The sequence below is a fragment of the Toxotes jaculatrix genome, chromosome 20 (genome assembly GCF_017976425.1).
Source record: "Toxotes jaculatrix isolate fToxJac2 chromosome 20, fToxJac2.pri, whole genome shotgun sequence".
NCBI lineage: Eukaryota > Metazoa > Chordata > Actinopteri > Toxotidae > Toxotes > Toxotes jaculatrix.
In genome coordinates, this window is record NC_054413.1 from 1,929,273 (window position 1) to 1,954,784 (window position 25,512).

Here is a 25,512-nt window from a genome sequence, read left to right on the forward strand (position 1 = left end):
AAACATGGAGTCAGTTTCAGGAACGTTTTTGGTATGTTTTTTAATAAATTAACGTTCATTCAAAATACAGTGCCAAAGGAATATGATGCAGCCAAACATGCTAGTAAGGGTTTGTCATGAAGCACCTGTGCTCATGTTTTTAAGGTAGGAGGAAGACCCCTTCCCTTCCCAACCCGCCCCCCTCCACTACTGCTAGTGGTTGCCGGGACGATTTCCATAGCAACAGCTCTGGGCCAGCCCTCTCCTCTCACAACCAATCAGCAGCAAGAATCCTCAATATTCACTCAGAAAAATTAAATCTGATAGGAAAATGGATATCTACCCACAATCACACTACAGTAATGTCTGATATTAAATTAAAAAAGACACTAATACAAAATAGACCTGGTTATTTTCCCCCACACTAAAACAGTTGTCTTTTCAACATATGAAAAATATATATTTTATTATATATATATTTCAGCAGCTTGGAAATAAAAAAAAAAATGCATGAGCCCGAAACCTATGCTTTTACTGAAAGTGGAGTTGTGTGTATTTGCAGAGACGCTCGTGGAAAAAAACCCCAAAAGTATCATGATCATGTGACGATGGATAGAGTGAGGTGTAAACTGCTTGCTGTGTGTGGAAGACCTGTGTGCAAACAGACTGACAGACAGGCTGTGGAGGCGCTATAGAGGAGTCAGGGTGGAGGGCGGAGCGGTGAGGGAGGAGAGGTGATGGGCGGCCGGACCTGCAGTCGCCCTCTTTTAAACCCCTCTCCGCCTCTCACTTGTTTCCCCGTCAGCCCTCTCAACCCGCTCCGTAAAACCCACGGCCCCTGTTCCTCTGCTCTGCAGGGCCTTCTGAGGAAACAGATGGATCCTGTTCTCAGGGAACGCTCCGAGCAAAAATCTGTCTGAGCATCAAATACTTGCCCCCGTGGGCTTTAAAGGTGGTTCTGAAAAGTTTGTATTTTACTCTTTTGTGGAGGGCGGCAACTGTAGCTGTCGGATTCCCAGAAATGAAACAGAGCAACAACATGTCAGAAAGAGTCCTGAAAAGATAAAGCAAATGAAATCAAATGAATTTTTCATGCAAATACAGCTGCAGACAACAATCAGCAAACTCAGAAATATTCAATTTCAATTATATAAAAACAGAGAAAATCAGCAAATCATGATTTGACTGCTTTAAAAACGACTTAAATGACAAATCAATTGTCAAAAGTGTTGCTCATTTGTTATTGTATTTCGGAAATGTGTCTCAGCTCCACATTTAAGTCATTTCTAAAGCAAGAAAAGCCAAATATTCCTCATAAAATGTAAGGACTCACTGTGTCTCTGTTTTACATGATTGTAAACTGAACACTTTCTGGGTTTTGGAGTGTTGTTCAACCTAAAGGAGCAGTTTGAAAACTTCACTTTAAGCTCTGGGAACTTGTGACTTGGATATTTTCATACATTTTTAGTGCCACTACCATTTTCATTATTGATTAATGAATCAAATTTTTAAAAAAATTTTTAGTGACTAAGGAATCCATTCAACCAACCTCAGTGAATCCAAGGTGACTACAGCTGCTGACTGCTCCAGGAGGAGGAGCAAGCTAAAAACTTTTCAGAAAGTGAGCATTTGATGATCTAAGCACAGATTTTCCACAGAGTTTTCCTTTATCTTTATCAGTGGAGAGGAAAAAAGAGAAAAAGAGGAGAGGAGGGGAAAAGAGGGAAGCCACGGTCGGAGGGGGGGCTGGGGGATTTTGGTACAGTTGCCATTGTCATTCCGAGAAGGTTTAACCAGTTAAGTGCATCATCATCCCCATCATCACAAAATCAGTTGACGTTTAGATTATCACATTGTAGAAACAGTATGACAGACTTGTAATAATATCTAACAGATGTCACAACTGACAAAATAAGAAGGAGAAAAAAAAAAAGAAAATTTTCAGATTACTAGAACTTTTCAGGGGCATCTTTTTCAATCCAAGCTTGTTGTTTTGGGCCGCATCATTCACCAGCTGCAGCTGAAGCTAACGCAAGCCTCCAAAGTCCAGAGATCCCTCCACGACACAGATAACGTCAGATCCTTTCATATCTCAGAGAACACGTCTGCCCCTCCTTCATGTCCATCCCTCAGCGATACAGATTCCTGGTTCAGTCAGCGAGGTAGGGGAGGGGAGGTCAAGAGCTATACGTGAGGGAGGGTCACCAGCTCCCCGTCCACCTCGAACTCCTCGGCTCCGTCGGGGGAGAAGAGGTAGGTTGGGGGTTTCCAGGGGGACTCCTCCAGGCAGGAGGGGTACAGCTTCCCCACCGCACAGCGGAAGTCCTTGCCCAGATCCCAGAGTACGCGTTCGGACACGGGCTGCCGCAGGTACCAGCGGTCCAGCTCCACGTCGTACTGATAGATAGCGTACTTGGCGCGCTCGTTCATGTGAGTTTCACGCATGAAAATGCACAAAGAGTTGAGCAGCACCACTGCCCGCACGCATGGGTCCGAGTAACGCTTGGCGGGGATGTTGGCGGCCAGGCGCCACTCGTTCTTGTTGACATCGTAGATCTCCACGGTGACGGATGAGCCGTCGATGGTGCTCGTTGGCAGGCGGATGCCAGAGTTGCTGACCACGTGGAGGCCGCCGATGTAGAAAATGAGGTCACCGAAGGCAGCTGCAGAGGCGAAACAGCGGCTGGTCTTGCGCATAGCCATCTCCACCCAGGTGTCGGCTCGGGGGAAGTAGCAGTACATCAGGTCGTGGGTCATCACGTAGATGCAGTCGTGCGCCACCACAGATGTGCTCCAGTTCCAGGCGAAGGGCAGGGGGCTCATCATGCTCCACTCATCCTTCTCGCAGTCGTAGCGCTCCACCGTGCGCTTGTTCAGCTCTCCTCCAACGTTATCTCCCCCAATTGCATAGATGTAGCCCTCGCAATAGACCAGCGAGGGCTTGATTCGCGCACACAGCATGGGGGTTTTGGGTACCCAAGCGTTCTGCTGGGCGTCAAACCAGAAGAAGCTATCGACCGAGCGGAAGACCGCCTGTAACTTGCCACTCTTGCCGTGGTTGGTGATAGAGTTTTTGAGCGGGATTTGTCCACCGGCGATGAACACATCGTTGTCGGGCGTAACGAGGGTCCCGACCTTCTGCAGGTCTCCTGGGGGGTTGCTGAGCTTGTAGACTTTCTCTGCTTGCGGACTGTAACACACTACGGTAGTAGGCAAAGACCCAGACATGACATAGCCCTCACCTTGCGTTTCGGACATGGCCTCCATGAAAATTAGCATCTCCTCCTTGGTCATGCCTAACCGGGGCTTGAAGAACTTAGGCATGGACTTATAAAGGCCCTGCACCACCACAGACTTGTCATTAGGGGGCAGACCTTGGAACCAGGCACGCTGTGTCACCTCTGACAAGGCGTCGATGCGGATCTGGCTGAGCACGGAGGACAGGTGCTGTGAACGTGCCTCCATGTTATACTCCAACCACAGCATGGCCGCCTCACGCACCGTCTCCTCCTTCTCCACGTTGAGGTTGTCGCTGCTGAGGACGTCTATCAACAGCTCGTGGGAGAGTTGAAGGAAGGCCTCCTGTCGGTACACCATGGGGAACTTGTGTTCCACCATGCGCTTGGCGCTCTGCTTTAGCTCACTACAGCTGAACAGGTCGCCGATGCTGAGCATGCGGACGCAGTTCTCTGCGTTTATTTTCTTCACCAGATAGTCTCTGCACTGCAGCAAGACGTCCTCCACCTGAACGGGACAAAGGGAGGACACAGAGGGAGATCACAGTCAAAAACATTTCTCATAGGGTTGAGGGACACACACACAAAAATGGAACAACGGCATGAGATTTATTGACAATAACTACAACTGTAGTGACCTGCAGGAAGCAGGCGGTCTCGTAGAGCGGCTCCACAGTGCTATCGTTGATGGCCAGGTTCCCCGTGTAGGCGTAGGTGATGATAATCTGCAAGGTGGCCGGGTCCACGTTCCTCAGGTGGACGTGGGTCTGTTTGCTCTCACTGAGGCCACTCATGAACATCGCCCTACGGGAGCAAAGCGACAACAACGGAAGATCCTCAGTCAGTAAACGCAGCAGTTATTTCATGAAGTGAAGAGCAACATCTCAAACACACACCACTTTTCGTAAGTGAAACTGGATCCATGGAAACCACATATTTTAGAGCAGCAGACTACAGCTGATTAAGGCCTTTAATGCAAAGTTAGCGACAACACTGATGCAGTTAACACTGAATGTCAAACATCATTTGTCTCCAAGCAAACGCAGGCTTTTAAGCCTGTTTTCATTAAACAGAATAAAGCCAAAGAGCCGAGACACTCACAGTTGTTGGTTCTAACGCTTCTCCTTCAATAACAAATGAATTTCATTAGTGGTTTCCAACGTATCATCATAATCATTGCTGAACAGCTGCAGCACATTAGAGCAGATACAAACCACAGTGATAAAGCACGTGTGCTGGTCACATATGAAAAGCGAAGTGGTTTCTCACCATTTGTTCCCCAGTTTTTGGCAGGAGGGTGAGTGTATGAAACTGGGCTCGTTTGCTCAGATTGGTTTCTAAACTGGTCAAACTCAAAGACTTGTTGCATCAGTCCCTGCAAATCTTTGGGTTTTCCAGTAAACATTCCCCAATCAACAAAGACTGACTTCATAATAAACCCATAAACAGGACAACCATTTAGTCTACATCGGGTGGCCACTGTTTTAGTATCCAAAGTTTTTCTTTTAAATAAACAGAGCCTCCTAATGACAGCTGGCCACTTGCCAAAGTGGCTGGAAAAACAGACAAAGTTACCAACCAGAGCCAGTTTACCTGTAATTGCTTGTTGCTGGAGTTAATTTCCCACTGTCGTCGTGTTATTTGAAAGCAACATCCATTTTCACTTTTAAAGCTATGAGGTTGGCAAGAAAGTATGGATTTTTTAATATTGATTTACCTGCTGATCTTATTATTATTTATCAGGCTCAGTACTGTCACGTGGCTTGTGGACATATTCACTCATTTCGTTTTGAGCAAACTGGCGCAGCACAGCAGACGAACCTAGAAATATTCTTGGTCTCAAATAACAGGACTGAATATCTCTGGTTCATCTGGAGCAGACGTTGCTACTGACTTGATACTCGGCAGTTGATGCACACAGACTAGCCTGTCCACGAACCTCAGTTTCACCAATTTTCAGATAACTGTGCCCAGTCTGTGCTCTGACTCCCGTGTAGCGGCAGCAGCCTCAGCGAGCGGGCCGCCCACACTTCCAAGTCGCCATTCTTCAGCTCTCAGAGTGAGTCAGAGCCTCTTTAACCTCTTTCACTACATCAGTTTCTCACATTTTCTGCATCTGGGGAGCTGTTATTGGTCTGAGCTGGTAATCTGCACTCATGCTGGTGATGTCTCTGGTGCCGAACACACTCGGCTGCAGTGATGCTTTTGAGATACACATGGCAGGGGCAATACAGGGACACTGTGTCTTTGGTGGCACCGTCTATCTGATGGCCACTACAGCACATGCGAATGCTGTACTATATTATATTCATTTTATTCCACACACACACACAACTGCAGTACTGAAACACACAAACAACTCAGCTCCCGTGTGCCAAATGGTTTGTCAACAGCTCCAAGGAAAGGTCTTTGAACAATAACGTAATTAATACATAAACAATGAAGCTTTAAGGAGCACGGCCTGAAAGATACATGATGTTTCAAAGCCAATGCTGTTATTGATATTGATAGTTTAAAAAGATCAGATGATGATATAAATATTTTACACAACCCATAAGACACACAAGTTCCCTAAAATACATTTTTCAAACATAAAATGTCCTTTAAATAAACTTGTCACTTCTCTCTGGTCTAACTACAACATGGTGAAACACATATCAAAAGATATCTTTGGCTTTCCTGTGCGTTATTTCCTGTCGTTTATCTGCTGATATTATACACAGATACAAATATATCTGCAACGAGCTACTATCAGTGCTAGGACAACAAGCTAAATATACATTTTCTAAACTAAAGAAACATTTCAAACTTTTTAACATGTAGACTGACATCCTAAACCAACTACTCTAAATTATTATTCAAATTATTACCTTTGGGTTTCGGACTAATGGTCAGAAAAACAAATTACAGGTTAAACAATCAGTCAATTAATCCATTAGTTGATCAGCAAAAAGCAATTAATGAAGACAGAAATCAGCAGATTCATTGATGAAGAAATCCATATGGAGACTCTGGTGACTGATTACAGATGATCTGAAACAGTGAATGGAACTTTTTAAGATTCTGACTTTCTATAAACAACGATTTTGTTAATCAATAACTGTAAATATAATTAATGAATTAATGAAAGTTGCTGTCAGTAGCACCTCGGTCTGTCATAATATTTTGTCTGCACACCCTTCAGAACAGGAGTTTCGGGGTGTGTGTGTCTGTTTGTTGATCACAGCAGGGGCTGAACCTGCCAGGCTGTATTACGCAACCCTGCAGGCATACCCCTGCACCCCCTCCCTCCTTTTCCTCTCTTTCTTCCCCTTTTCTCTCCATCTCTCACCAAGACCTACGTGACCAGACTTTCCCCTGCAAACACAAGCTCCCTCCAGAGTCCCGGTGCCCCCCCCCCCCCCCCCTTTCTCTGAAGCAAAGCATGCGAGAAAAGGGGAGGTGGAGGCAAAAGACACACACACGAAAAAACAGAAGGGGTAGTAGTTTAGAGGAAACGTTGTGACACCTCTGAACCCCAGAGGGGAAATGCTTTGCATGTTCACACCAGATAACGAGTGCGTGGGAAACAGTGGGGACGATCGGGGATAGGTGGGTGTGAGGGAGGCATTAAGTTGTCGCGACCTTTTCTTGGAATGCACGTGTGACCGTGCAGGGAAAGAGGAGGGAGGGGTGAGACAGACAGGGAGGCAGACAGCATGTTCGAATGCTGCACGAGCTCCTGTCATGTACAGATGGACTCTTCCCAGGGCCGAGGCTGCTGCTCTGTCACATTCACCGCAGTGAGCACACTTTATTATGCAATGTTGTGCGTACAAATGAGGCCCCCCAAGGGCCTTGAGGGATACGTCTGTGGTACTACAGGAGATTGCTTCATTTGTTCCATGTAGAAACATATCAGAGGCGAAGTAACTGGCGCAGAGGGCGACTCGAGTCCCCGCTTTTAAGGAAACACCATCCCCTTGTTTTCCGTCCTCCGTGTATAGAGTGGGTAACACTTGCTTTACGACGTGGTGCATTATTCATTGTAACTGTAGGAGGTGAGCACTTACACACATAACAAAAGCTACATAATGACAACGGACCTACACCTAGTCACAAACCCCCCCCAACCCCAGACCGAGGGGAGTAATTGCTGTCTTTACACACAAAAACCTGCGTGGTGCATTATTCATTGAAACTGTAGGAGACAGACTCAGAGGAGATAAACCACACAAAGCTTGGTCACGTTCAGCCCGAGGTCGTTGAAAACAGGAATCCCCATCATACAACATGAACTATTCCATACTCACAGCATGAGGATGATAATGGTGTGGCACACTCACCTGAAATAGGAGCTACACGTGGCCAGGACCATCTTGTGACACGGGAACTCTGTGTCCTCCACCAGCAGCACAACATCAGTCAGTAATTTCTGTTCATAAAAGAACTTGAGCTGCTCCAGCAGGGAGACAGCGTAGTCCGTGTTGACCGGCCTGCGCTCACTGAGATCCGACATGGTTGCATCCCATGAATCGCGCCCCAGTTTTGAAAAGTCACACGGCCGGCAGAACCGGACTCAAGCCAACCAGAAGAAAAAAAAAAATCTTAAAAGATTCAAGGGGGTAAATGGGGGGAGGTGGGGATAACACCTCCACTGGCCCAAGTGGAGGTGTTCAACTCCTGTGTGGGAAAATTTCTGCTGCTCCTTCTGCTGGAGAGGAGTTAAAGGTGAGAAGAGGACGTTTTGGGGTTGTGGAGACCAAGTGTAACCGTCAGGAGTCCAGAGGATGGGAGCTTGGGTGAGGAAGGGGCAGTTTCCCCTCGTGGGTCTATCAGTTGTCTGAGGTCATGCAGTGAGGCACTGGGGACCGGAGGTAGAGAGAGAGCGCGACGTACTGTCGCAACACTGCTACATCGGTGCTCGTCTGAAAAACACAGGAGAAAAACACAACGAGAAATGAAGAGTCCATGAAAACAGTACAGAAAAAACACCTCCTGCTAAACATATGACTTCTTTTCATTCTTTTATTTTCAGGCTTTCAGACGTGTAAACGTCCTGAAAATCTTATTACATATGAAATCTGCATTTTGAACAACCTGCCTCCCCTTGCAGGTCACCTGGTGCCATCTCTCCCTCCACTCTCTCGTCATCCCAAGCTTCCAGAAACTGCACTGAAAGCCACACAGCTGGTAACAGGAGTCTGAGTGCAGGTGGGCAGGTAACTAAAATTACCTGACTACTGACCCTCAACAAAACAAGACAGCATCAAAATTGAATGGATTCACATGGAGCTTCTTATAAATAACTCATATAATTCATAACTCACACTCTGGTTTATGTTAAAGATGACTCAACTTCACATTATACCACAACAGAGTCTACATTCAGTGTTCAACCCCAATTCCCAAAGGCATGTCACAGATAAAATGATCTGAGTCCCATCATTTTACACTTGAGATGCTTTTGGGATAAATAAGGCACAGATCTATCTGCCATGACGGCTCTAAGAACATTTAATTGTTGCAAAAAAATTTAACCTTTCACTGTCATTATGTGAAGTGGCTGCTGCAACACAGAAATTTCCCTTAGGGATTCATAATCTATCTATTTACCAAATACCATTATGCACAGATCTGACTATGGTTCTTTATAGTGAAGAGAAAATACATCTAATACAGAAGACAATCTTTATTAGGTACCATGAGAATATTGCAGCACATGAACATAAACTCTAGTCAGTGAGATACACCCACTGACTTTAGAACGAGCCCTGTCGTACAGTTCGTCAGATATTAATATGCCAAGAGTAAAATACAATATAGATAAGACTTTATTGATCCCACAGCAGGGAAATTCACTTGTTAGGCATCTCACAAGCAAAACAGGAGAAAAGTGTGCATGCCATTCAAGTACAAGACACAACAAGCAAAAAATAGCGTATTTACAATCTAAAGAAAAAAAAGTTAAGTTACAAAAAGCCAGTACACAAAAAACAAACAAAAAAAACTGTAAAAACTGGCTATATACATATCATAATGTTTCAATCATGCAGACGAAAACACATCATGCATTTGGTTGTTAAGGGCTGAGCTCCACTGCTCACACACTAAATGACTTTGTGCTTTTTGGCAGGCTACCCTGACACAAAGCCACTTTTACCACCTTCATTGGCTTCAAGCAGCACATCTTACTGCTTCACCACATACCAATGATACTACTACTACTACTAATGCCGACAATAACATCCTGGTTCAATAAAGCACAGTGGAGATTATTTCTGGCAGCAGGGAGAAATAGGGGGGAAATATTGATAATCTCCTTCATATCAAGTGTTGTATCAACCTCTCAGCTGAATATCTATGTTAAACTCACGGTTGTAAATTGACGCATTTTACAACCATCTCCGCCCCATACGGTATCAGATCTGTTTGGATGCTATTAATACACCCAGGACATCTTCAATTAGCGTTGGTCACTATTACACACTAAGCTAATATTAGCAAATGTCAAAAATATGAAGGGTCACTTCAGACACGAACACGTTAAAATTAGTTACCAGGTAGTTTGTAAGATAGATGCTATCTTAAGACGATATCTTGCCTCTAAATAGGGAAGCATGCCGTTTCTTAACAATGTGTGCAGGCTGTAGGTAACTGCTCACCTAACGTTAGGCAACGTACACACATTAGCTTCATGCTTATTACACAGATAGTCTATTAAGACTCTTTAGCCTCGGAAACACGCAAAACAGTGGACTATTCTGGAAATAAAGGCCGAGTGTCTAACATTTTTTGACTAGCCTGGTGCTGGCTAGCTACGTTAGCATGTCACCGTTAGCCACCATGTCCAAAACAAACCCTGTCCAAAACAGACAGACTGAGTTCAGCTAACCCGACCGACCACGTTCTCTGTAGCTTCGTGTCAAAGCACTCGCTCAACAATGTGGCCATACTTGTTTTTGATCAATACATCTGATCATTTAGCTTCGATGTCATGTTATATCGCTGGCTAAAGTAGCGACGGCAAGTTAGCAACTTTAGCTTCCCTCCGCAGCATAGTTCCGGGGTCAGCTAACGTGGTACCATGCCTGATGGTGACCGTAAGAAAACAGAGCATCTGACATGACCAGGCCATTTGTGAAACTATTCCACAAAGGACATGATAGCCACGAACCAACGCAGCAACCAAATTAGAGAGGGGTCATGCTGCTAGCACACACCGCTAAGCTAAAAGAGCTAAATAAACGGAAGCTAGCTACCTGATAACTTCGGCAACCAAAATCCAGGCTTCCTTACAGTAACAGGGGGCAGACTCCACACACTGAACCGTCGCCGTGGCTTTTCCAGTCAGCAGAGAGTACAAAGTAAGCTCCTGAAGCCGAATTTAGACGTTAAACAGTTGTGTAGAAGCGCCGAGCAGCGGACAACCTTTCAGCGCATCATAAGCGCCTGAAAGACCAGAGGCCAAATCAGGATAGTGCGCGTGCGCACAAACAAATCAGCCTAACAGTGACCCCTGCTGGACAGACGGACACACAGCAGCACTGCAACCTTATGAAAACGAGTGAAAATTAAAGTTTATAAATTAAACAATGACACTGAGATTATGTTATCAATCACATATCACCACTTGGTGACTATTTTATATGACTTTAGGGTATTTTAATTTGACAAACTAAAGCGATTATCAAATTCAAAACTCGTTTTAATTGACTAAATATCTTTTCATAGACTCCAGATTTTTATTTTCTGTATTTGCCGATTTCACTTTGGAAGATTGTATTATTTGAGAGTTGCACAAGTCTGTGTTGAAACATTATACCCTGGTTAAACTGACACTGAAGACCACAGTCCCCAGCAGAGCAGCAGGTGTTTCCTATTTGACTAATTAGCCGAAATGGTTCGGCTTTTGTAAGCCGGATGTCATGTAGACCTGAGAAAGAAGCGTCTCTACTTCTGTTTGTTTAAAGAAAATTGACTGAAAAGAAAAAAAAACCTTGCCTTTAATTTCCAGGAGCTGGGGGATGTTTATTATTGTTGTTGTTGTTGTCATCCCTCTGCGGTGTTTTATTCTGACAGGTTGACCAAGAGCGCGAATGTGAAAATGGACGGTAAAGACTTTCTTATAATGCTCATTTTCCAAATCTAACGAGCAGCATTTGAGTTATGGTGACTACAGAGTTATTTCTTTGGTTTATTTTCCCCTTCCACTTGTATCTGAAATTTCACCTGCTGCTTCCTGTAGATGGAAGCAAACAGCCACACACATTTGGGAGTGGACAGCAGAGAACCCACCATCCCAGACCTTTTTTCTACGTCCAGCCACCATCTCAACCTTATTACCTCTACCAGCACTGGCAGCTGAACAACCCATATAGTCACTACGGTTTGCCAGGAGGTATCAGGCCATTCAAACTTTATTTTTTGGTACAATTATCCAGTATTGACTGCCTGAAATCTCACATTTATGTTTATTTTTCTCTAGGTTTTAACTTCGGCCGTCCCTGCATCCACCCTTTCCAGTACATGCAGTATCCTGGCTTTGTTTTCCCACATGCTCCGGTATATCCAACGGATTACAGGCGAATGTTTGAACCTCGGTTCCACGCTCCTACCTGGAGTGACATGCCTCGCCAGCAGCATCACCCACAGCCTCATGGGCGTCGAGAAATGGCCTGCTCAGAGGCTCAAACCGACCCCAGTGATGCCATAACCAAGCTCATCGAATGCCTGGATAAAATTCGAGCCAACGAGATGCAGGGTGCTGAGAGAGAACTTGACTCTGGTGTTGCCTCCCAATCCTCTGGTATGTTTTCTCCAGGAGAAGAGAAGAAAAGTGAAGAGCAGGGTCATGCCCTGCCTTCGGTGCCTGATGACAGCCATTTGGAGTGTCCTGCTGTGACCTTCTGTGACTCCACAACGGCAGTGTATGATGGTGAGTCCAGCCAAAGAAGCTTAGATGCCCTGAGCCCTCAGGGATGCTGGTCAGGAGGCTTGGAAGAGGAGTTGCCTATCGATAGCTCCTCTGTTCATGAAGACTGTCCTGAGCTCGAGCAGCCAGCTGGAGATGAACACTTTCTCCCTCTTAGGAAAGAAGAGGTCACGGATTTCCAGTCAGATATCTTAGTGACCGATCCAAGTGTTCCCAGATGTGATGCTGAAGAGCTCCAGAAGTCGACATCATCACTGACACCTTCCTCCAGTCAGCCTGTGCTTAAGGAAGCTAGAAGCAGCGACAAAGTCTTACAGGCTGAACATCAGACAGGATCTTTTGATGAAGCCAAATCCGATCCAAGCTACCAGATCCTCAAGCTGCCTTTTGAGAGTGCTTTGACACCTGGAGCTGCAGGAGCTTGCCACCTCTCCTCACCTGCAGCCCCCTACTACTACAACTACCTCTCCATGCAGACCACCCATGAGCGAATGAGTGTCCTCAGTCCTTCTCTCGATGAGCTTTCCTCCAGAGATGAGATGTTCTCCACAGATCTGGATGAAGTTGATCTTTTTCCCAAACATGTGTATACAGGCAGGAGGCTTGCAGAGGTCATTGGCGCATCACCTCAAGCTGCTGAAGAAGTAGAGGAGGTGTGGCTGCCAGGTTCAAAGAGGTTTGTGTGCGCCTGCTGTGGGAAAAGCCTGGCCAAAGGTGCAGGTAGGAGCAAAGTCACCAGCTCCAAGATATACAGAGATGAAGCGGGAGACTCTGAGGAGGAAAGCAGGTATGGAAGAGGGTGTGAGCAGCCAGTCAGAGTGGTTGTGAGGAAACATTCTGCACCCAGGAAGCCCCACTCTGTGCCACTGAGACATGCAACAAAATCTTGGTATAAAAGAGGCCAGTACAAAGATCCCTCAGGTCCATTTGACCAGGAGGAAGGTCACAACCTTTTTAAGCAGGAGCCGGCTGATGGTGAGATTGGAAAGATGACTGGCAGTGAGCTGCAGTGCAGAACATGCCAGGGTAAGTCTCTTCTAGGCATATTTTTCATTTGACATTTCAATCATCTTTAGTTCAAAGTACGAAAAATGATGTTAGAAATATGCAATGAAGTATGTGTGAATATGTGTGAACTCTTTCATAGACAGACTCTGCAGAGAAGATCTGACCACTTCAGAGCAAGGCAGGTGGGGAGACGGCGACGTGATTCCCAGGAGGAGACAAGCAACCCCTCTGCAACGACCAGGTTAAAGGAAGGATCGTCAAACACGAATCTGACTGCACTGACAGTTCAGATCATATTATTAATGTCTACAGACATGCTTTTACATGAAATAATATTTTCTGCATGAGTCACACTCTGATTTATTTCTTAACGTTGAGCCCCTGATGATTTGATCCACTCCTTTCTATTTGGCAGAGATGGGTACTCAGAGGAAAATGATGCACCACAGACCAAGAGATGAGGACAATGATGATGACGAGCCACCATCATTACACTGGGAGAGAGGTTAACTAATGTTTTTTTTTTTTCTATAATACTGTAAAACTTTGACCTTGTTAACACATTTCTCTGAATGTAAAGATTTTTTTTTTATTGTCTTTTTTCCCAGGCTCTACTATGAGAGGAGAACCCAGATGTTAACGTCCCCGGACTGACTTTTGAACAAAGTGTGTTGAACTGTAGGTGAAATTCACAAAATCCTGCACTCTACAGGGGGCCCAGTACTGTTTCCACATGACTGACAACTGATTTCACGTGAACCAACACAATCTGCGAGACTTTAAAACTTCAGACGTGGTGAAAATATGTTTGAATGTTTCTTTCTGTCCTCCCCAGGCCCCTCCCCCCCTCCCCCAAAGGTGTGAATGTTCCAGGGAGCACCAGGTGAAATGCACTGCACAGGAAGCTGCTTTTTGTTGGATTAAAAAAAAAAAAATGTACAAAGTTTCTGCAGTGACACTGCCTTGCACTATTCATGATTAATGGATTTCACAAACAGGCAATGGGCTGAAAGGTTGTTTTGAAGATGACGGTGTGCCACTATTTGGGGCCAGTCCAATAAAATATTGTCATTATTTAAGCTTTGTGTTTAAATTTTTTATTATATCATGTTGTAACACTGCACACTGTCCCGAGAGACTCTACACGTTTTACACAGTTTAACTTCACATAATAAAATTAAACCAGATTAATCAACGATGAAAACAATTAATTGGGAGTCAGTGGATGCTCTCAACATGTTTTGTACACAACGGCTGTGTTTTTGCAGAAAGCTGAGGCAACAGCTGTTTGAATGAGATCGTCATTCTTGGAAGGTTATTTGCAAAAACATGATGTCCACTGACCAATGCAAATAGCTGTTATGTGTTGTTGTGGCAACTTGGAAAATAAGACGTTATATGTGTAGAAATGGAGGATATATGACCAGTGCAATGAATCCCTCTGACCAAAACAGCATCAGAATCCATGCACAGAAAACCTTAAAACAACATCACTGATTTAAAAACACTATCACGTCAGTAAACTGGTCTCAGATCATGTTTATTCTTTGTGGAGAGAACCATCTACAAATACAGCTCCAGGCAAACAAGCAAGCTCTCATCTAACCTCATAATTGGTCCTTCAGGGGTCAAACCTGCATCTCAACACAAGATGTGCGGTTGTGTGCTTTGCATTTAATCTCTGCTCACCTGCAAATAAGGCAACTCACAAGAAGAAGAGCCCGGAGCTCAGAAAGATGCTAAAAAGAACAGGATGTGCCTCCTCGGGCCTCATATCTACAACCTGTAGTCTTGTGGCAATGCAAGGTGCAGGTCTGGTTTTTTAATTAAAGCCAATCAGCTTCTCTCCTCATCTACCAAGAGTGTCAGGTCACAGCAAGTTGATTCAAGACATGATCTTACTTTTCCTCCTATCTCTGATCTATTGTCTGCCTTTCCTCAGGTGAGTTGATGCAGCACAGTGGGAGGGAATCAGTGGGACACAAACATTTTTCATTGGCTTTAAATGCAGGTCATTAAACACTAGCTGTCACCTGGAACCAAAATCTAGCCAATCAGTGTAGCATTTGACAAGCAAACCTGTGTCTTCAGTCCACACCTTTGATTTCCAATTTAAGTCATACTCGGAAAGTCGTGCTGGTTTGTTAGTGATAATCTTTTTGCATGCAGGTAGACTTGTTTAGCATTTGTTTTGCTATCAAAATACACTGAAACTATCTGGTGTCTTGCAACAGATTTGCTAACAAAGAAACAACCAACAATTCTTTTAATTTGCGTCTTGTCTCGTTGTCAGATATGGAGGCAGCAACGTCGACTTTGCAACACTCTTACGGTCCGGGCCCTCGAGGTCCAAACCCACCACATGGAGCACAACAGGCCCAGGGGCCCCATCAACCAGCTCCAGGACCTCCAGGAGCGCCACGTACTGAGGAGCAGCACCACAAACCTTTTTTCTACATTCAGCCCTCGCAGCCATACGTGCCTATGCAGACTCTGCAGTGGCCTATGCCTGTGCCCATACCTGTGTCCTACAACCCATACTATGGCTACCCTGGTTTAGGTAAGTGCTCAAGTTTCATCTCATTTTGATGCTGATGAAGCCCCATTTTGCAGTAGTCTATTTTCTTTGGTATAGAATTTTGCATGGACCTAAAACTGAGGATCAAACCTGTGTGTCAAAGATTTGACTGGGTTTAAACTAATGTTTTTTTTTTTTTGTTTTTTTTTTTGATAAATTACTTTGGAAAATAACAGAATCTGGGCCAAAATACAAACAAAATGTCCAAAATTCAACATAAAGTTTTGTTGGGACCTGTTGGGTTTGGGAGCAGAACTCTGCTTTGATGTGACTTTAAAATGTTAATTTATCTCAAACATTTAATGACATATCCTTTGAAATAAATTTTACAAATTTAATTAGTAATTGTATAAGTCTTGAAGGTATTTTATTAAAACAATTTCTTTTTTTCTACTGTTCAAGGTTTTGGCATGCCAGTGATGCCTCACTATCAGCCAAATCCCTACATGGAGCCACCTGGTTTTGTTGTACCACATACCCACCTCCATCTGATGGACTACAGGCGCATGCTCAACCCCCAGTATTACCAGACCATGGCCTATCACTCCCGGAGGTTCCGCTATCAGCACAATGGCCCGGCCAGAGAAATGACCAGCTCTCAGGTTCAAACTGAGCCACTGTCAACAGTCCAGAGGACCAGCACCCCAGGTTCCAGTGATGTCCAAGCTTCTAGTGGCCTCCCAGTCGGCAGCAGTGATACCCCCAGTGTCCCCACCAGCCAGTCTCTCTCACCCACCTTGGTTGTGCAAAAGGGGGATCATACTCTGGAGCTAAAGGACATGGTGCCCTCTTCCACGACCAGGACGCCACCAAACGGCAGCTTTGTGATTCAGACTGAGGAGGTGAGGATTGAATGCTGCACTACACCGGCGGGACTACAACTCCTACACTCTCATGAGACTGCAGAAGTGTCCCACAGATTTTCCCAAGACGTGGCCCAGTGCAGCTCCGTCTTGCAGGGTAGTGTGCTGCAGGACGATGGAACGAGTCTTCCTGGGGACCACTCGGAGCAGGCGCTCCAAGCTTGTCCTGACATTCTTTTAGTGGGGACGCCCAGCAGTGGTGAGAAGACCTCTGCTCTGAAGGAGGAGAGGAATCAGATAGACCCTGTCACAGAGGTCTCTGATTTGGGATCTCAAGTAGCAGCTCAGGGTGATGTTGAGGAGATGAGGAGCGTGAAAGACCTCAGTATGACCTCCAAGAATTTTCATTTTAAAGTCGTTCACCTGCCCTTTGACCCCAAGTATTTGGATGAGCTGCGGAAGATGGAGTCCACTGTTTGGTCAGTGGAGGAAACCTTGATTCCCTCCCCTGAATCACTGATCCAAAATGGCTGCACAGACTCTCATGATGAAACACTGGCTGCTGTTGCTGAAGTGCCCTCAGCAGATGTGCTTACAGTGAAAGAGGAGGCTCCCACAGAAGAGGTCATCCCTGTGATTGAAATGCCTCCTCTGGCAGAAGATGAACTGGAGGACATGGTCCCCGCCCTGGAGGGTCCTGTGGATGAGATGGTGTCTGAAGCTGATATCTGCCCCATGATGGATGCTCCAGAGGAAGCTCCTATAACCAAGCTGACACACACAGCAGAGGTGGGTCTTGCACATAGTTTGTTGATGCTGGATAATTCCCCTCTTAAAGGAGATCAAAACCAACACAGAAGAGAAACAAACGTCCAGGATCCCCAGGACACTTCATTTGAATCATTGCCCGCCTACCTCCCCTCAACAAGCTGGCTAGCCGACTTTGACAATGTCTACTATTGTAACAAGATGCCACCAACTCCCAAGAAGCTAAGCAAACCTCTTAGTAGCTGTGGTTTAGATGTGCCCACCAGAAGAAGAAGGCTAGACCTAGACTATAAAGAACAACCTGCTGTTCAGAAGCCAAAAGAGAGGTACAAACCCAAAGGCAAGGTGGATCGACGAAGCCTCTCTGACCACGAATGCTGCCTCAGTAGAAATTTCAGTGAGAATGTGTTCACCCCATATGCATCGAAGAGAGAGCGACTTTGCTCCAGATGTTTGGCAAAGCGCAGGATCTGCACATCTGCCAGTCCAGGAGTTGACAGTAGGAGTTTAAAAAGAAAAGCTGGTCCCCTCCAGCAGTGGAATGACGCACTCTTACCAACATGTGAAGCATGTAAGTCTCACACTAAGAAGCTGATGAGAAAAGGCTCCAGTCCTGATGTCCGTGGTCTCCATCACGGACACGACACCGAGGGAGAATCTTCTGAAAACAGTTCATGTCGCCGAGGCCCAAAATGGAGGCCAGCTGATGATCCCAGGAAGCTCACAGACTTCAAGAGGCCACTGGCCTCTAAGCAGAACTTGGAGAAGTGTCCTGCAGCAATACACCCAAAGCTGAGGGAAAAGAACTGTGTGTGTAATGAGCTGCAGCATCAGCCTGTTGCATGGGAGAGGTCGCGCCACTGCCCCCACGGCGACGCCATTCGAGAAATGGATGAAAACCGCTCCATGCCCAATTCCCTGCAGGAGAAATGGAGGAATGTGGATCAATTTTACCTGACACACAGGTGGCAAACTGGTAAGCAAGTCTATTGATGGAAAATTGAGAAATTTGTCTTTTTTTTTTTTTTTTTTTTTTAAAGCAGTTTCTCTGTAATCTTACAGGTTCTCATCTGACAGAGAAGTCATGGAAAGCAGTGATGTCTAACCCTGACTTTGACAGCTCCAAGAATGAAGCCAGATCACAACACTTGAACAAGCACAAGAAATCACAATCACAAGGTTTGGTTTCACCTCACCGTACTCCAAAATCCAAAAATCAGCTTAACACGAATCATTTAACTCAAGATCAGATAAAATTTACAACCATTTCACTTCAGATTTAATATAGACTGACATGGCCATTTCCAGCATTACTGACATAACTCCTGTGAACAGGCTCTGTTTATACTTAATGTTTGCAAAATGAAATAGTTTTTGTTTTGTGTAATTTATTTTCTCTCTGCAGGAACTCGTAGAAAAGACACAAGATGCTGATTTGCACAAGAGCACAATTCAACAAAGTGGGGAAAAAGCACGTTTTAAACAATGATTTATATGATGCACTTAATTTAAAATATTTCACTTAATATAATTGTACAGTAAGTCACTATGCTCACTATTTATTGACATTTAAATAAACACAAAACGATTATAACTTTTTTGTATTTGTCTTTCTTTGAAAAAAAGATAAAGTAAAAATGCAATTGAAGCTGCAGTAACTGTATTTGTCCCCTAGATGGAACTATTTCTACACAAACTACACAAACCATCAGGTGATAAAATGTGTCACTGATGCTTTATTTTTATTTTATTAGGTAACATAATAAATCTTTCTGCAGTCAGACAACTTATTTCCTCAGGTAAATGCTACTACATCTTCCTTTTTAACTATTTTAACAAACCAGTTTGGACTCTGAGGAGAACGTGTGACAGTTTTCATCTCTGGTTTGCACATAATTCATTAATCAAGGCACCGCAGTCACATATTTGCATAAGACCTTTAACTGACTTATCTGGAACGACTCTCAGTGAACATTAAGGTGGGTGTTAATCACTGTGCTCAGGTGAATCACTGGTGGTCCCACCGTGGTTGCCGGGGGATCAAACCTGTGACCTTCTGATAACCGAGTAGCCTGTAGACTGTAACCTACAACTTCTTATTAAGGCTGGTAGCTTTAATGGTGACAGGGATGCAAACAAAGAGACAAACCCTGGAGCACAAAATGGAAAATTATCACATTCCACAATGGTTGACTGGTTTGTTTGTGGGGGAAAAAAAAGTGTTTCAACGCTATATTGAATTAATACTCAAATCAGACATTATTAGACTGGTAGTATTTCTTGTCAAGCTGTGAAGGCGCCTGCGAACCCCATTATTGACCAATAATATGTAATGTTGCTGCCCGAGGGGAAACATACACAAACGTATTGAATAAATAATGAGTCATGTTGGACCAGACCATTAGAGCTTATGCAGTGTTCAGCAGGCCTTTGAAACCAGGTAATGAAAGCAATTTTACTGACATTGTTCTAAATGAAACATGTAATGGCATGTGCATGTGCAACAATAATAGCTTTAGTGGCTGGAGGGGAGGTGAATACTTGGATGCAGAGGGTATGTTTCTGACAGTTGCTTCATGTGAGGGAATTGTGGGGCTCGGCGTGTGGTGTTCAGGGTTTCACAGAAGCCAAAAACTACTTATTTTGCCTCAGATTGCTTTGCTTGCTTCTTCTCATCCTCCACGGAGACACATCTGCACAACAATGGGCTGTCTTCAAAGGAAAAGAAAGTTGCGTTTGTGCATTATTTGAAGCAGAGAAAGTCAAAAGCTTTTGCAATCTGAAACAGCCCTCTTACGTGATTTCTGGGTAACCGGGAGCAGAGGTTCTTTGAAGCCTACATTATGCGGGGAAGGAGGCCAGATGGGATGAGGAAAGTTGCAGCACTAGAGCGCAACACATGATTTCCCCTCAGATTCGTCAGTTTCAGGGCAGAGATGGACAGGCCCGTTTGGACGGTCTCAGAGCTCATATCCCGCAGATTCCCTCTTCTCGCCGCTGTTCCATCTTCGTGACGCTTGCATTATGGGTAAGTGTGAAAGGCTTCGAAGAGATTGGCTCCCGGGTGGATTTACAGCGTGAGCCGGTGGTGGCAGGATGTCTGATGTGCTGTGTATCACATAAAGCTGGAGGAGGCACATATACTGTATTTCACGCAGAGGGACATAAACAGTCTGGAGCCTCTGTGGGTAAAACATCCTGCAGTGATGATTTCTCTTTACACGACGGGCATGAGCTGATGTATTCCAATGTATGAACAGCAAAATGTCCTCTAAAGGATAGAAAGGTGAAGAAAATCTTCTGAAGTAAGAACATTTTACCACTACGTGACTTCGTGGAGCGTTTGAAAAGCACTATCCACCCAAATCACACACACACACACACAAAAATCTCGCTCACCAGCAGCGGTACAGTTACAGCATATAGCCATGCAAGTAGCCCCAGTTAAAACCATTAACAGTAAGGTCAGTGGACTATCCAGAGCACATGGGACGCTGTTTCTAATCCGGTATGTTGCTGTTCAGTTTCTCAAATGTGCCACAGTCAGAATTCGTGTGTGTGCAACCTGGATTTGTGTGTTTCCAAACACACGAAACATTTTTTGAAGACTTTCCCCAGCAAGGTCTCTCAGTGTGTTTCAGCAGCTCGTGTTAATGTCAGTGTACGCCTCTGTATGTATGTGTATGCGTGTGTGTGTGTAGTCAGTGTGGGTGTGCGTAGCTGCTTGAGATGCCTATAAAAGCTGTGGGAGGTTAAGAGCATCTATCCTGCCTCCTTAACTTAACTGGAGTGATTCTGTCAAGCTGTCAAGTCGGTTTTCCTGGAGAACAGCGGAGCTCCTGTCACACGGTTCAAGTGTTTTGAAATGCTCATCATCAACCAACGTCTCAGAGATGACTAAGTGGTATCAGAACACCAGATTACTTTGAGGAGCGCTCTCTGCTCCTTTTACAGAGGGATGAAAATATCCCTGCTTAAAATTACAGCGAGAGATTATTACAATAGAAGCAGAAGCATCACTCAAAGATCGTGAGTCAATACCTGCACAACATTTTTACAGCTACTGGCAGTTTGTTCAACCGAGGATTTAAGACGCATACTATAATTGGAAGTTATTTCTGAAGCCACAACTTATTCAAGAATGAATTAATCAATATTTTATATAAATACTGTGTCAAATAATTACTGTGCCTCATCACTCAGCTAGGAGCTCCGTGGAGCTTTTAGCCAGGAACTTTGCTGGGCTAACATTTTCACCAAAATGCCACATTTTTTACACCTAGTCTGGTGGACAGAAGTGTATTCACTTTTATAATTGTTGAGCAGATGTTCTAGTTGCAGTTATTCTGCTGAAAATCAGTTGTTTCTGCTTCAAAACTTTGCAGTTTGAAGTCCTGGTGGGACAAGGCCGTGAATGAGTCAGACACAGATGTCTCCGGAAAATACTTCAAACTGCTTTTGCATGAAATGGTGCCACACAAACAAAATCCTCATCACATCACCTCTACTGACAGAGCAGAAGACAGTAAAGGTGAGCCCCTCTGTGTAAAGCCTGTGCGTCTACATGATCAGACCTTCACTCTCCCTTCAGCTGAAGACAAACGCCGCCGGTGTCCCGACTGTGCCGTCTGCTCCCTGCGGCTCCTAAAGGACGTGATGGATGTCTCTTTGAAGGATCCCTTCTGTCATCCAGACGCCCAATTAGGGGCCGGCTACGGCTGGCCACTCTGGACTGAGAGGTAGGAGGGCAGCATCAGTCACTCAGCGGACCACGCTGACTTTTGGGTCATTTTGTCCATTGGTCACCTGACACGGCAACAAAAGCGACTCTGGGAGGCGGGTGGATGCTGTGGCTCTCTGCAGCCGACAGTGTGTCAGAACTGGAATGTGTCACGTTGTTGTACAAACTCGACAAATACAGTGAAAGTGCGTGTCTGCGTGTGTGTGTGTCACTGTAAAGTGTGTGGTCATTGTTCAGCAGAGAGGTGGTCCTGTGTGGCACCAGCATCAGCAGGGTTGGAAGGAGGGGGGGTTTGATTTCCACTGGGGCCTCCCACACTCAGGTGTATGCACTCAATTAAGCAATAACACAGTCAAGGTCGGGCTGCGCTGCGGTTACTGGCAGCAGTGAGCTGCAGCTGGAGGAAATGTAGATCAGCCAGCAGCCTCCGTGAAACACGACCTTGACAGTGTTATTGCTTTTGCACGACACCGACTGCGTTTACACAGGAGCTGGAAAGTGCTGCCTGATTAGCTGCAGCGTGAGGGGTAATTCCTTACTGCCCCGTACGTCTGTGAAGCCTGTTGGTGACATTTATTTACCCACACTTATTTAGTTTTACCAGAAGTGTTTCGGTTTCCAGAGGCAGAGCTGATGGTCCTGCCCTCTGTCGTCACACCACATCTAGAGCTGCGTCCCAATCCGATCTCCCATCCTGATACTTTACAGGGCCAGAAGTATGTGGACAACCTAAGATTACTTTGTGCACGGGGGCAGAGCACACCACTGTCTAAAACACTACAGTGTGTTGTAGCTTCATCGCAAGATTTTTCTCTTCGTTTGGAACAAAGGAGCCTGGTCTCCACGGTTTGAAATGGGAGGGAAATGCGGAATTAAAAATCATGTCCTGTTTCAAACCATCATTATTTTCAAAACAGTTGCAGCTAGTGTTTATTGAGAAGGTCAAATTCAAAAGCCGGTGATGCTCGGCTGCTCATGAGCTCCACACGTAAATGTCAAGGGTGCATTTTTTCCGCCCTCCTCGCCGCGATGATTCACACTATCATGCAGCTCTTAGCTGGAGGAGCCGTGCCCCCTCTGCCCCACTCAGATACACCAGAGAGCTTCCGAACAACAACGACGGCGCTGAAAAATCCCGCCGCCCTGTCCTCCATGACACAAACAAAAACAGAGCGTGGCCTTGCAGGAAATTGAGTCGTTGTACTGTGAAAAGGAATATGGTGTGAGGTCTCCTGGCTTTGCGTACTGTAATGGCTGAACCCAGAGGGAAGCAGAAGCAGCAAAGTTCAGCGTGTCCACTTGTTAGCTGCACCGAGGGTGGAGCTGTAAAACAGGTCCATCACAAAGCCGAGGCAGTGAACGAGCCTCAGCGGCCCTCGCTGCAGGCTCAGCATTTCTCCACCACCGAGGTGACGGTAGATAGATCAGCCCGTGCTCTGCGGTCTTAATACCTGCGGGCTTTTACACTTTAATGTCTTTCACTTGACAAATGACCTGTGTTTATAAAGTGCACCTCTCAGGCCTCGGGACTTGTGGAGCAGCCGGTGGCAGTGAACCCCCCCCCCCCTCTGCCGAGACACCGGTGCAGGTTTTACAGGAAGTGAGAGAAACCACTCAGAGAAAAGAGGCATTTAATGGAGCAGGGTGAGTTCAGAGGGTGATGCTGATGGTGTGACGGCGATGCAGGAGGCTCAAGGTGCATCTGTTACGTGAGATCCCTGCTCCATCAGCTCCCCTGGAGTCTAATTTAATCCTCGGCCATGCTGACAGTACGCATGAGCACAGACAAAATGTAGAACGATGAATCAACCGTTATATCTGAGATAAATGTCCAAAAAACGTTCCAACCAAACAAAGGTTTTAAAGAGAGAAACCAAGACGTATTTTTTTTTAACCTGCAAAATCACCAAAACCAAACTTTCCATTAAATAAATCCACCACTGAAGTGTTTTTCTCATAATAACCTTTAACTAATATTGAACTTGAGACTGCGACACATAAATACGACTTTTTATCTCCACGACATGAAACAGAGGTTGATTTTTGAAACGTTTTGAAACCAAACAGTAAATTTTTGAATTAATTATCTGCCCAAAGCTGCTGAATAGTCAGCTGCCTGGCTTTGCTGTGGGTGTAATCATCCACACGATTAATGTCACAATATTTACTTGTTGAGCAGATCAGCTGAGATGGCACACACACAGACACTGTGTGTAGCAGAGCACTGAGTTGGTTTCCTGGGTTGAATTCTTGGAAGCGCTGCTACCCCACCCGGAGGTAATCAGCATTTGCATTTGGGGCTTTTCAGCCTAACTTTTTGCAGAGGGACGGCTCTGCGCACAGGGCGTTTTACCCAAACAAACACAGCGAGGGGAACGCCGGTGACGACCAAATTCAGGAAGAGGGAGATTGCTAACACGTGTAGCTGGGGCCCTCCGGTGGGCACGAAGGAACGCCGTGTTCCCACACAGGCATAATTGCCAGAAACACGCACCAGATGTGGCGATCAGAGGCTGAGCTTACATTTGCAGAAAAGGATTACAGGATACCGAGGGCTTGCAAACAATAACATGCAGGATGGAGAAATGAGCTAATCCTGGTTATGTAACACACACACACACACACACACACACACACACACACACACACACACAGGTAAAGCTGCAGCTGCGTGTTTTACTGTGACACAGGAGGGTTTGAGTCAAGAAGGTCAGAGTTTGCTGCGATCTGTCACGCCACCTTTTCATCCTCTGATTCATGGTCCGTGCACACGAATGACACATGAATTATATCGTGGTTTTTAGATGCTGTACATGTAAGGACGTGGTGTTTGAAACTGTAACTGTTCAAAGGGTCATTTCTGAAGTGTTCCACAGTTCAGTGCTGTTACCTCTGTGTTAACTGAACTGAACTTTTATCACAGATGCTTCAGCCACACTGATTTATCCATTCTGATGATCCCAGGAGTGGGATGCACATCTGCATTAGGCTGCACTGACAATTTCCCTAAAAAAAAAACAAGTGTTGTTGAAAGGTTGGTGATAACTCATGACTCCTTTCATAATTCATTTGACACTGTGAGAAAAAAAAACACTATGAGAGAGAATGTTCTATATCTGTTCTTGACTAAAATCTTGTGATCTGAATGACACAATACTCCATGTCATGGGCGTTTTTTGATGATAAAAGGCCCAATAATCCAGTCATCCATGACACATTAAACTCTAAACAACAAAACTGTCCCAGAAATATGAAAATTCATTTATTAACAAAAGCTTTTTTTGAGCGTTTGTTTCACAACTGTCCCACATTTTTTAAAACATCTCCTCATGTGGCTGTTGTGGCTGTTAGAGAGATAAGCTACGGTGGGAACAACCTGTGACTTCATTCAAACATCACTCAGCGTTGTTAGGCAACAAACTGCTGCTCAGACTCTCAAAACAGACAGAGCTTCACTCACTGAGATACGCAGCCTGTCAGATAGC

At 45.1% G+C, this 25,512-nt stretch overlaps 3 protein-coding genes across 4 annotated transcripts; 2 read left to right on the top strand and 1 right to left on the bottom strand.

The window, feature by feature from the left end:
* Window positions 1-21: 21 nt before the first annotated feature.
* On the bottom strand, window positions 22-10,647 carry kbtbd2 (kelch repeat and BTB (POZ) domain containing 2). Of its 2 annotated transcripts, none has more exons than XM_041065670.1 (4): window positions 10,494-10,647; window positions 7,541-8,122; window positions 3,854-4,019; window positions 22-3,723 (listed from the first exon to the last, which is right to left on the bottom strand). In XM_041065670.1, the coding sequence occupies exons 2-4, from the start codon at window positions 7,711-7,713 to the stop codon at window positions 2,164-2,166; spliced, it is 1,899 nt and encodes a 632-aa protein (XP_040921604.1). In that variant the 5' UTR covers window positions 7,714-8,122; window positions 10,494-10,647; the 3' UTR covers window positions 22-2,163. The 2 variants fall into 2 exon arrangements, with proteins under 2 accessions (XP_040921604.1, XP_040921603.1); XM_041065669.1 differs by having other exon boundaries at window positions 10,457-10,647.
* Window positions 10,648-11,140: 493 nt separating this feature from the next.
* LOC121200392 (bucky ball-like) lies at window positions 11,141-14,163 on the top strand. Its single transcript, XM_041065671.1, has 7 exons — window positions 11,141-11,308; window positions 11,443-11,595; window positions 11,683-13,155; window positions 13,277-13,378; window positions 13,553-13,642; window positions 13,746-13,816; window positions 13,979-14,163. The coding sequence occupies exons 1-6, from the start codon at window positions 11,302-11,304 to the stop codon at window positions 13,775-13,777; spliced, it is 1,857 nt and encodes a 618-aa protein (XP_040921605.1). The 5' UTR covers window positions 11,141-11,301; the 3' UTR covers window positions 13,778-13,816; window positions 13,979-14,163.
* A 1,269-nt stretch (window positions 14,164-15,432) lies between these two features.
* Window positions 15,433-18,777, top strand: LOC121200793 (bucky ball-like). The gene is made up of 4 exons (XM_041066297.1): window positions 15,433-15,697; window positions 16,118-18,262; window positions 18,349-18,465; window positions 18,692-18,777. The coding sequence occupies exons 1-4, from the start codon at window positions 15,433-15,435 to the stop codon at window positions 18,718-18,720; spliced, it is 2,556 nt and encodes an 851-aa protein (XP_040922231.1). The 3' UTR covers window positions 18,721-18,777.
* Window positions 18,778-25,512: the final 6,735 nt, after the last annotated feature.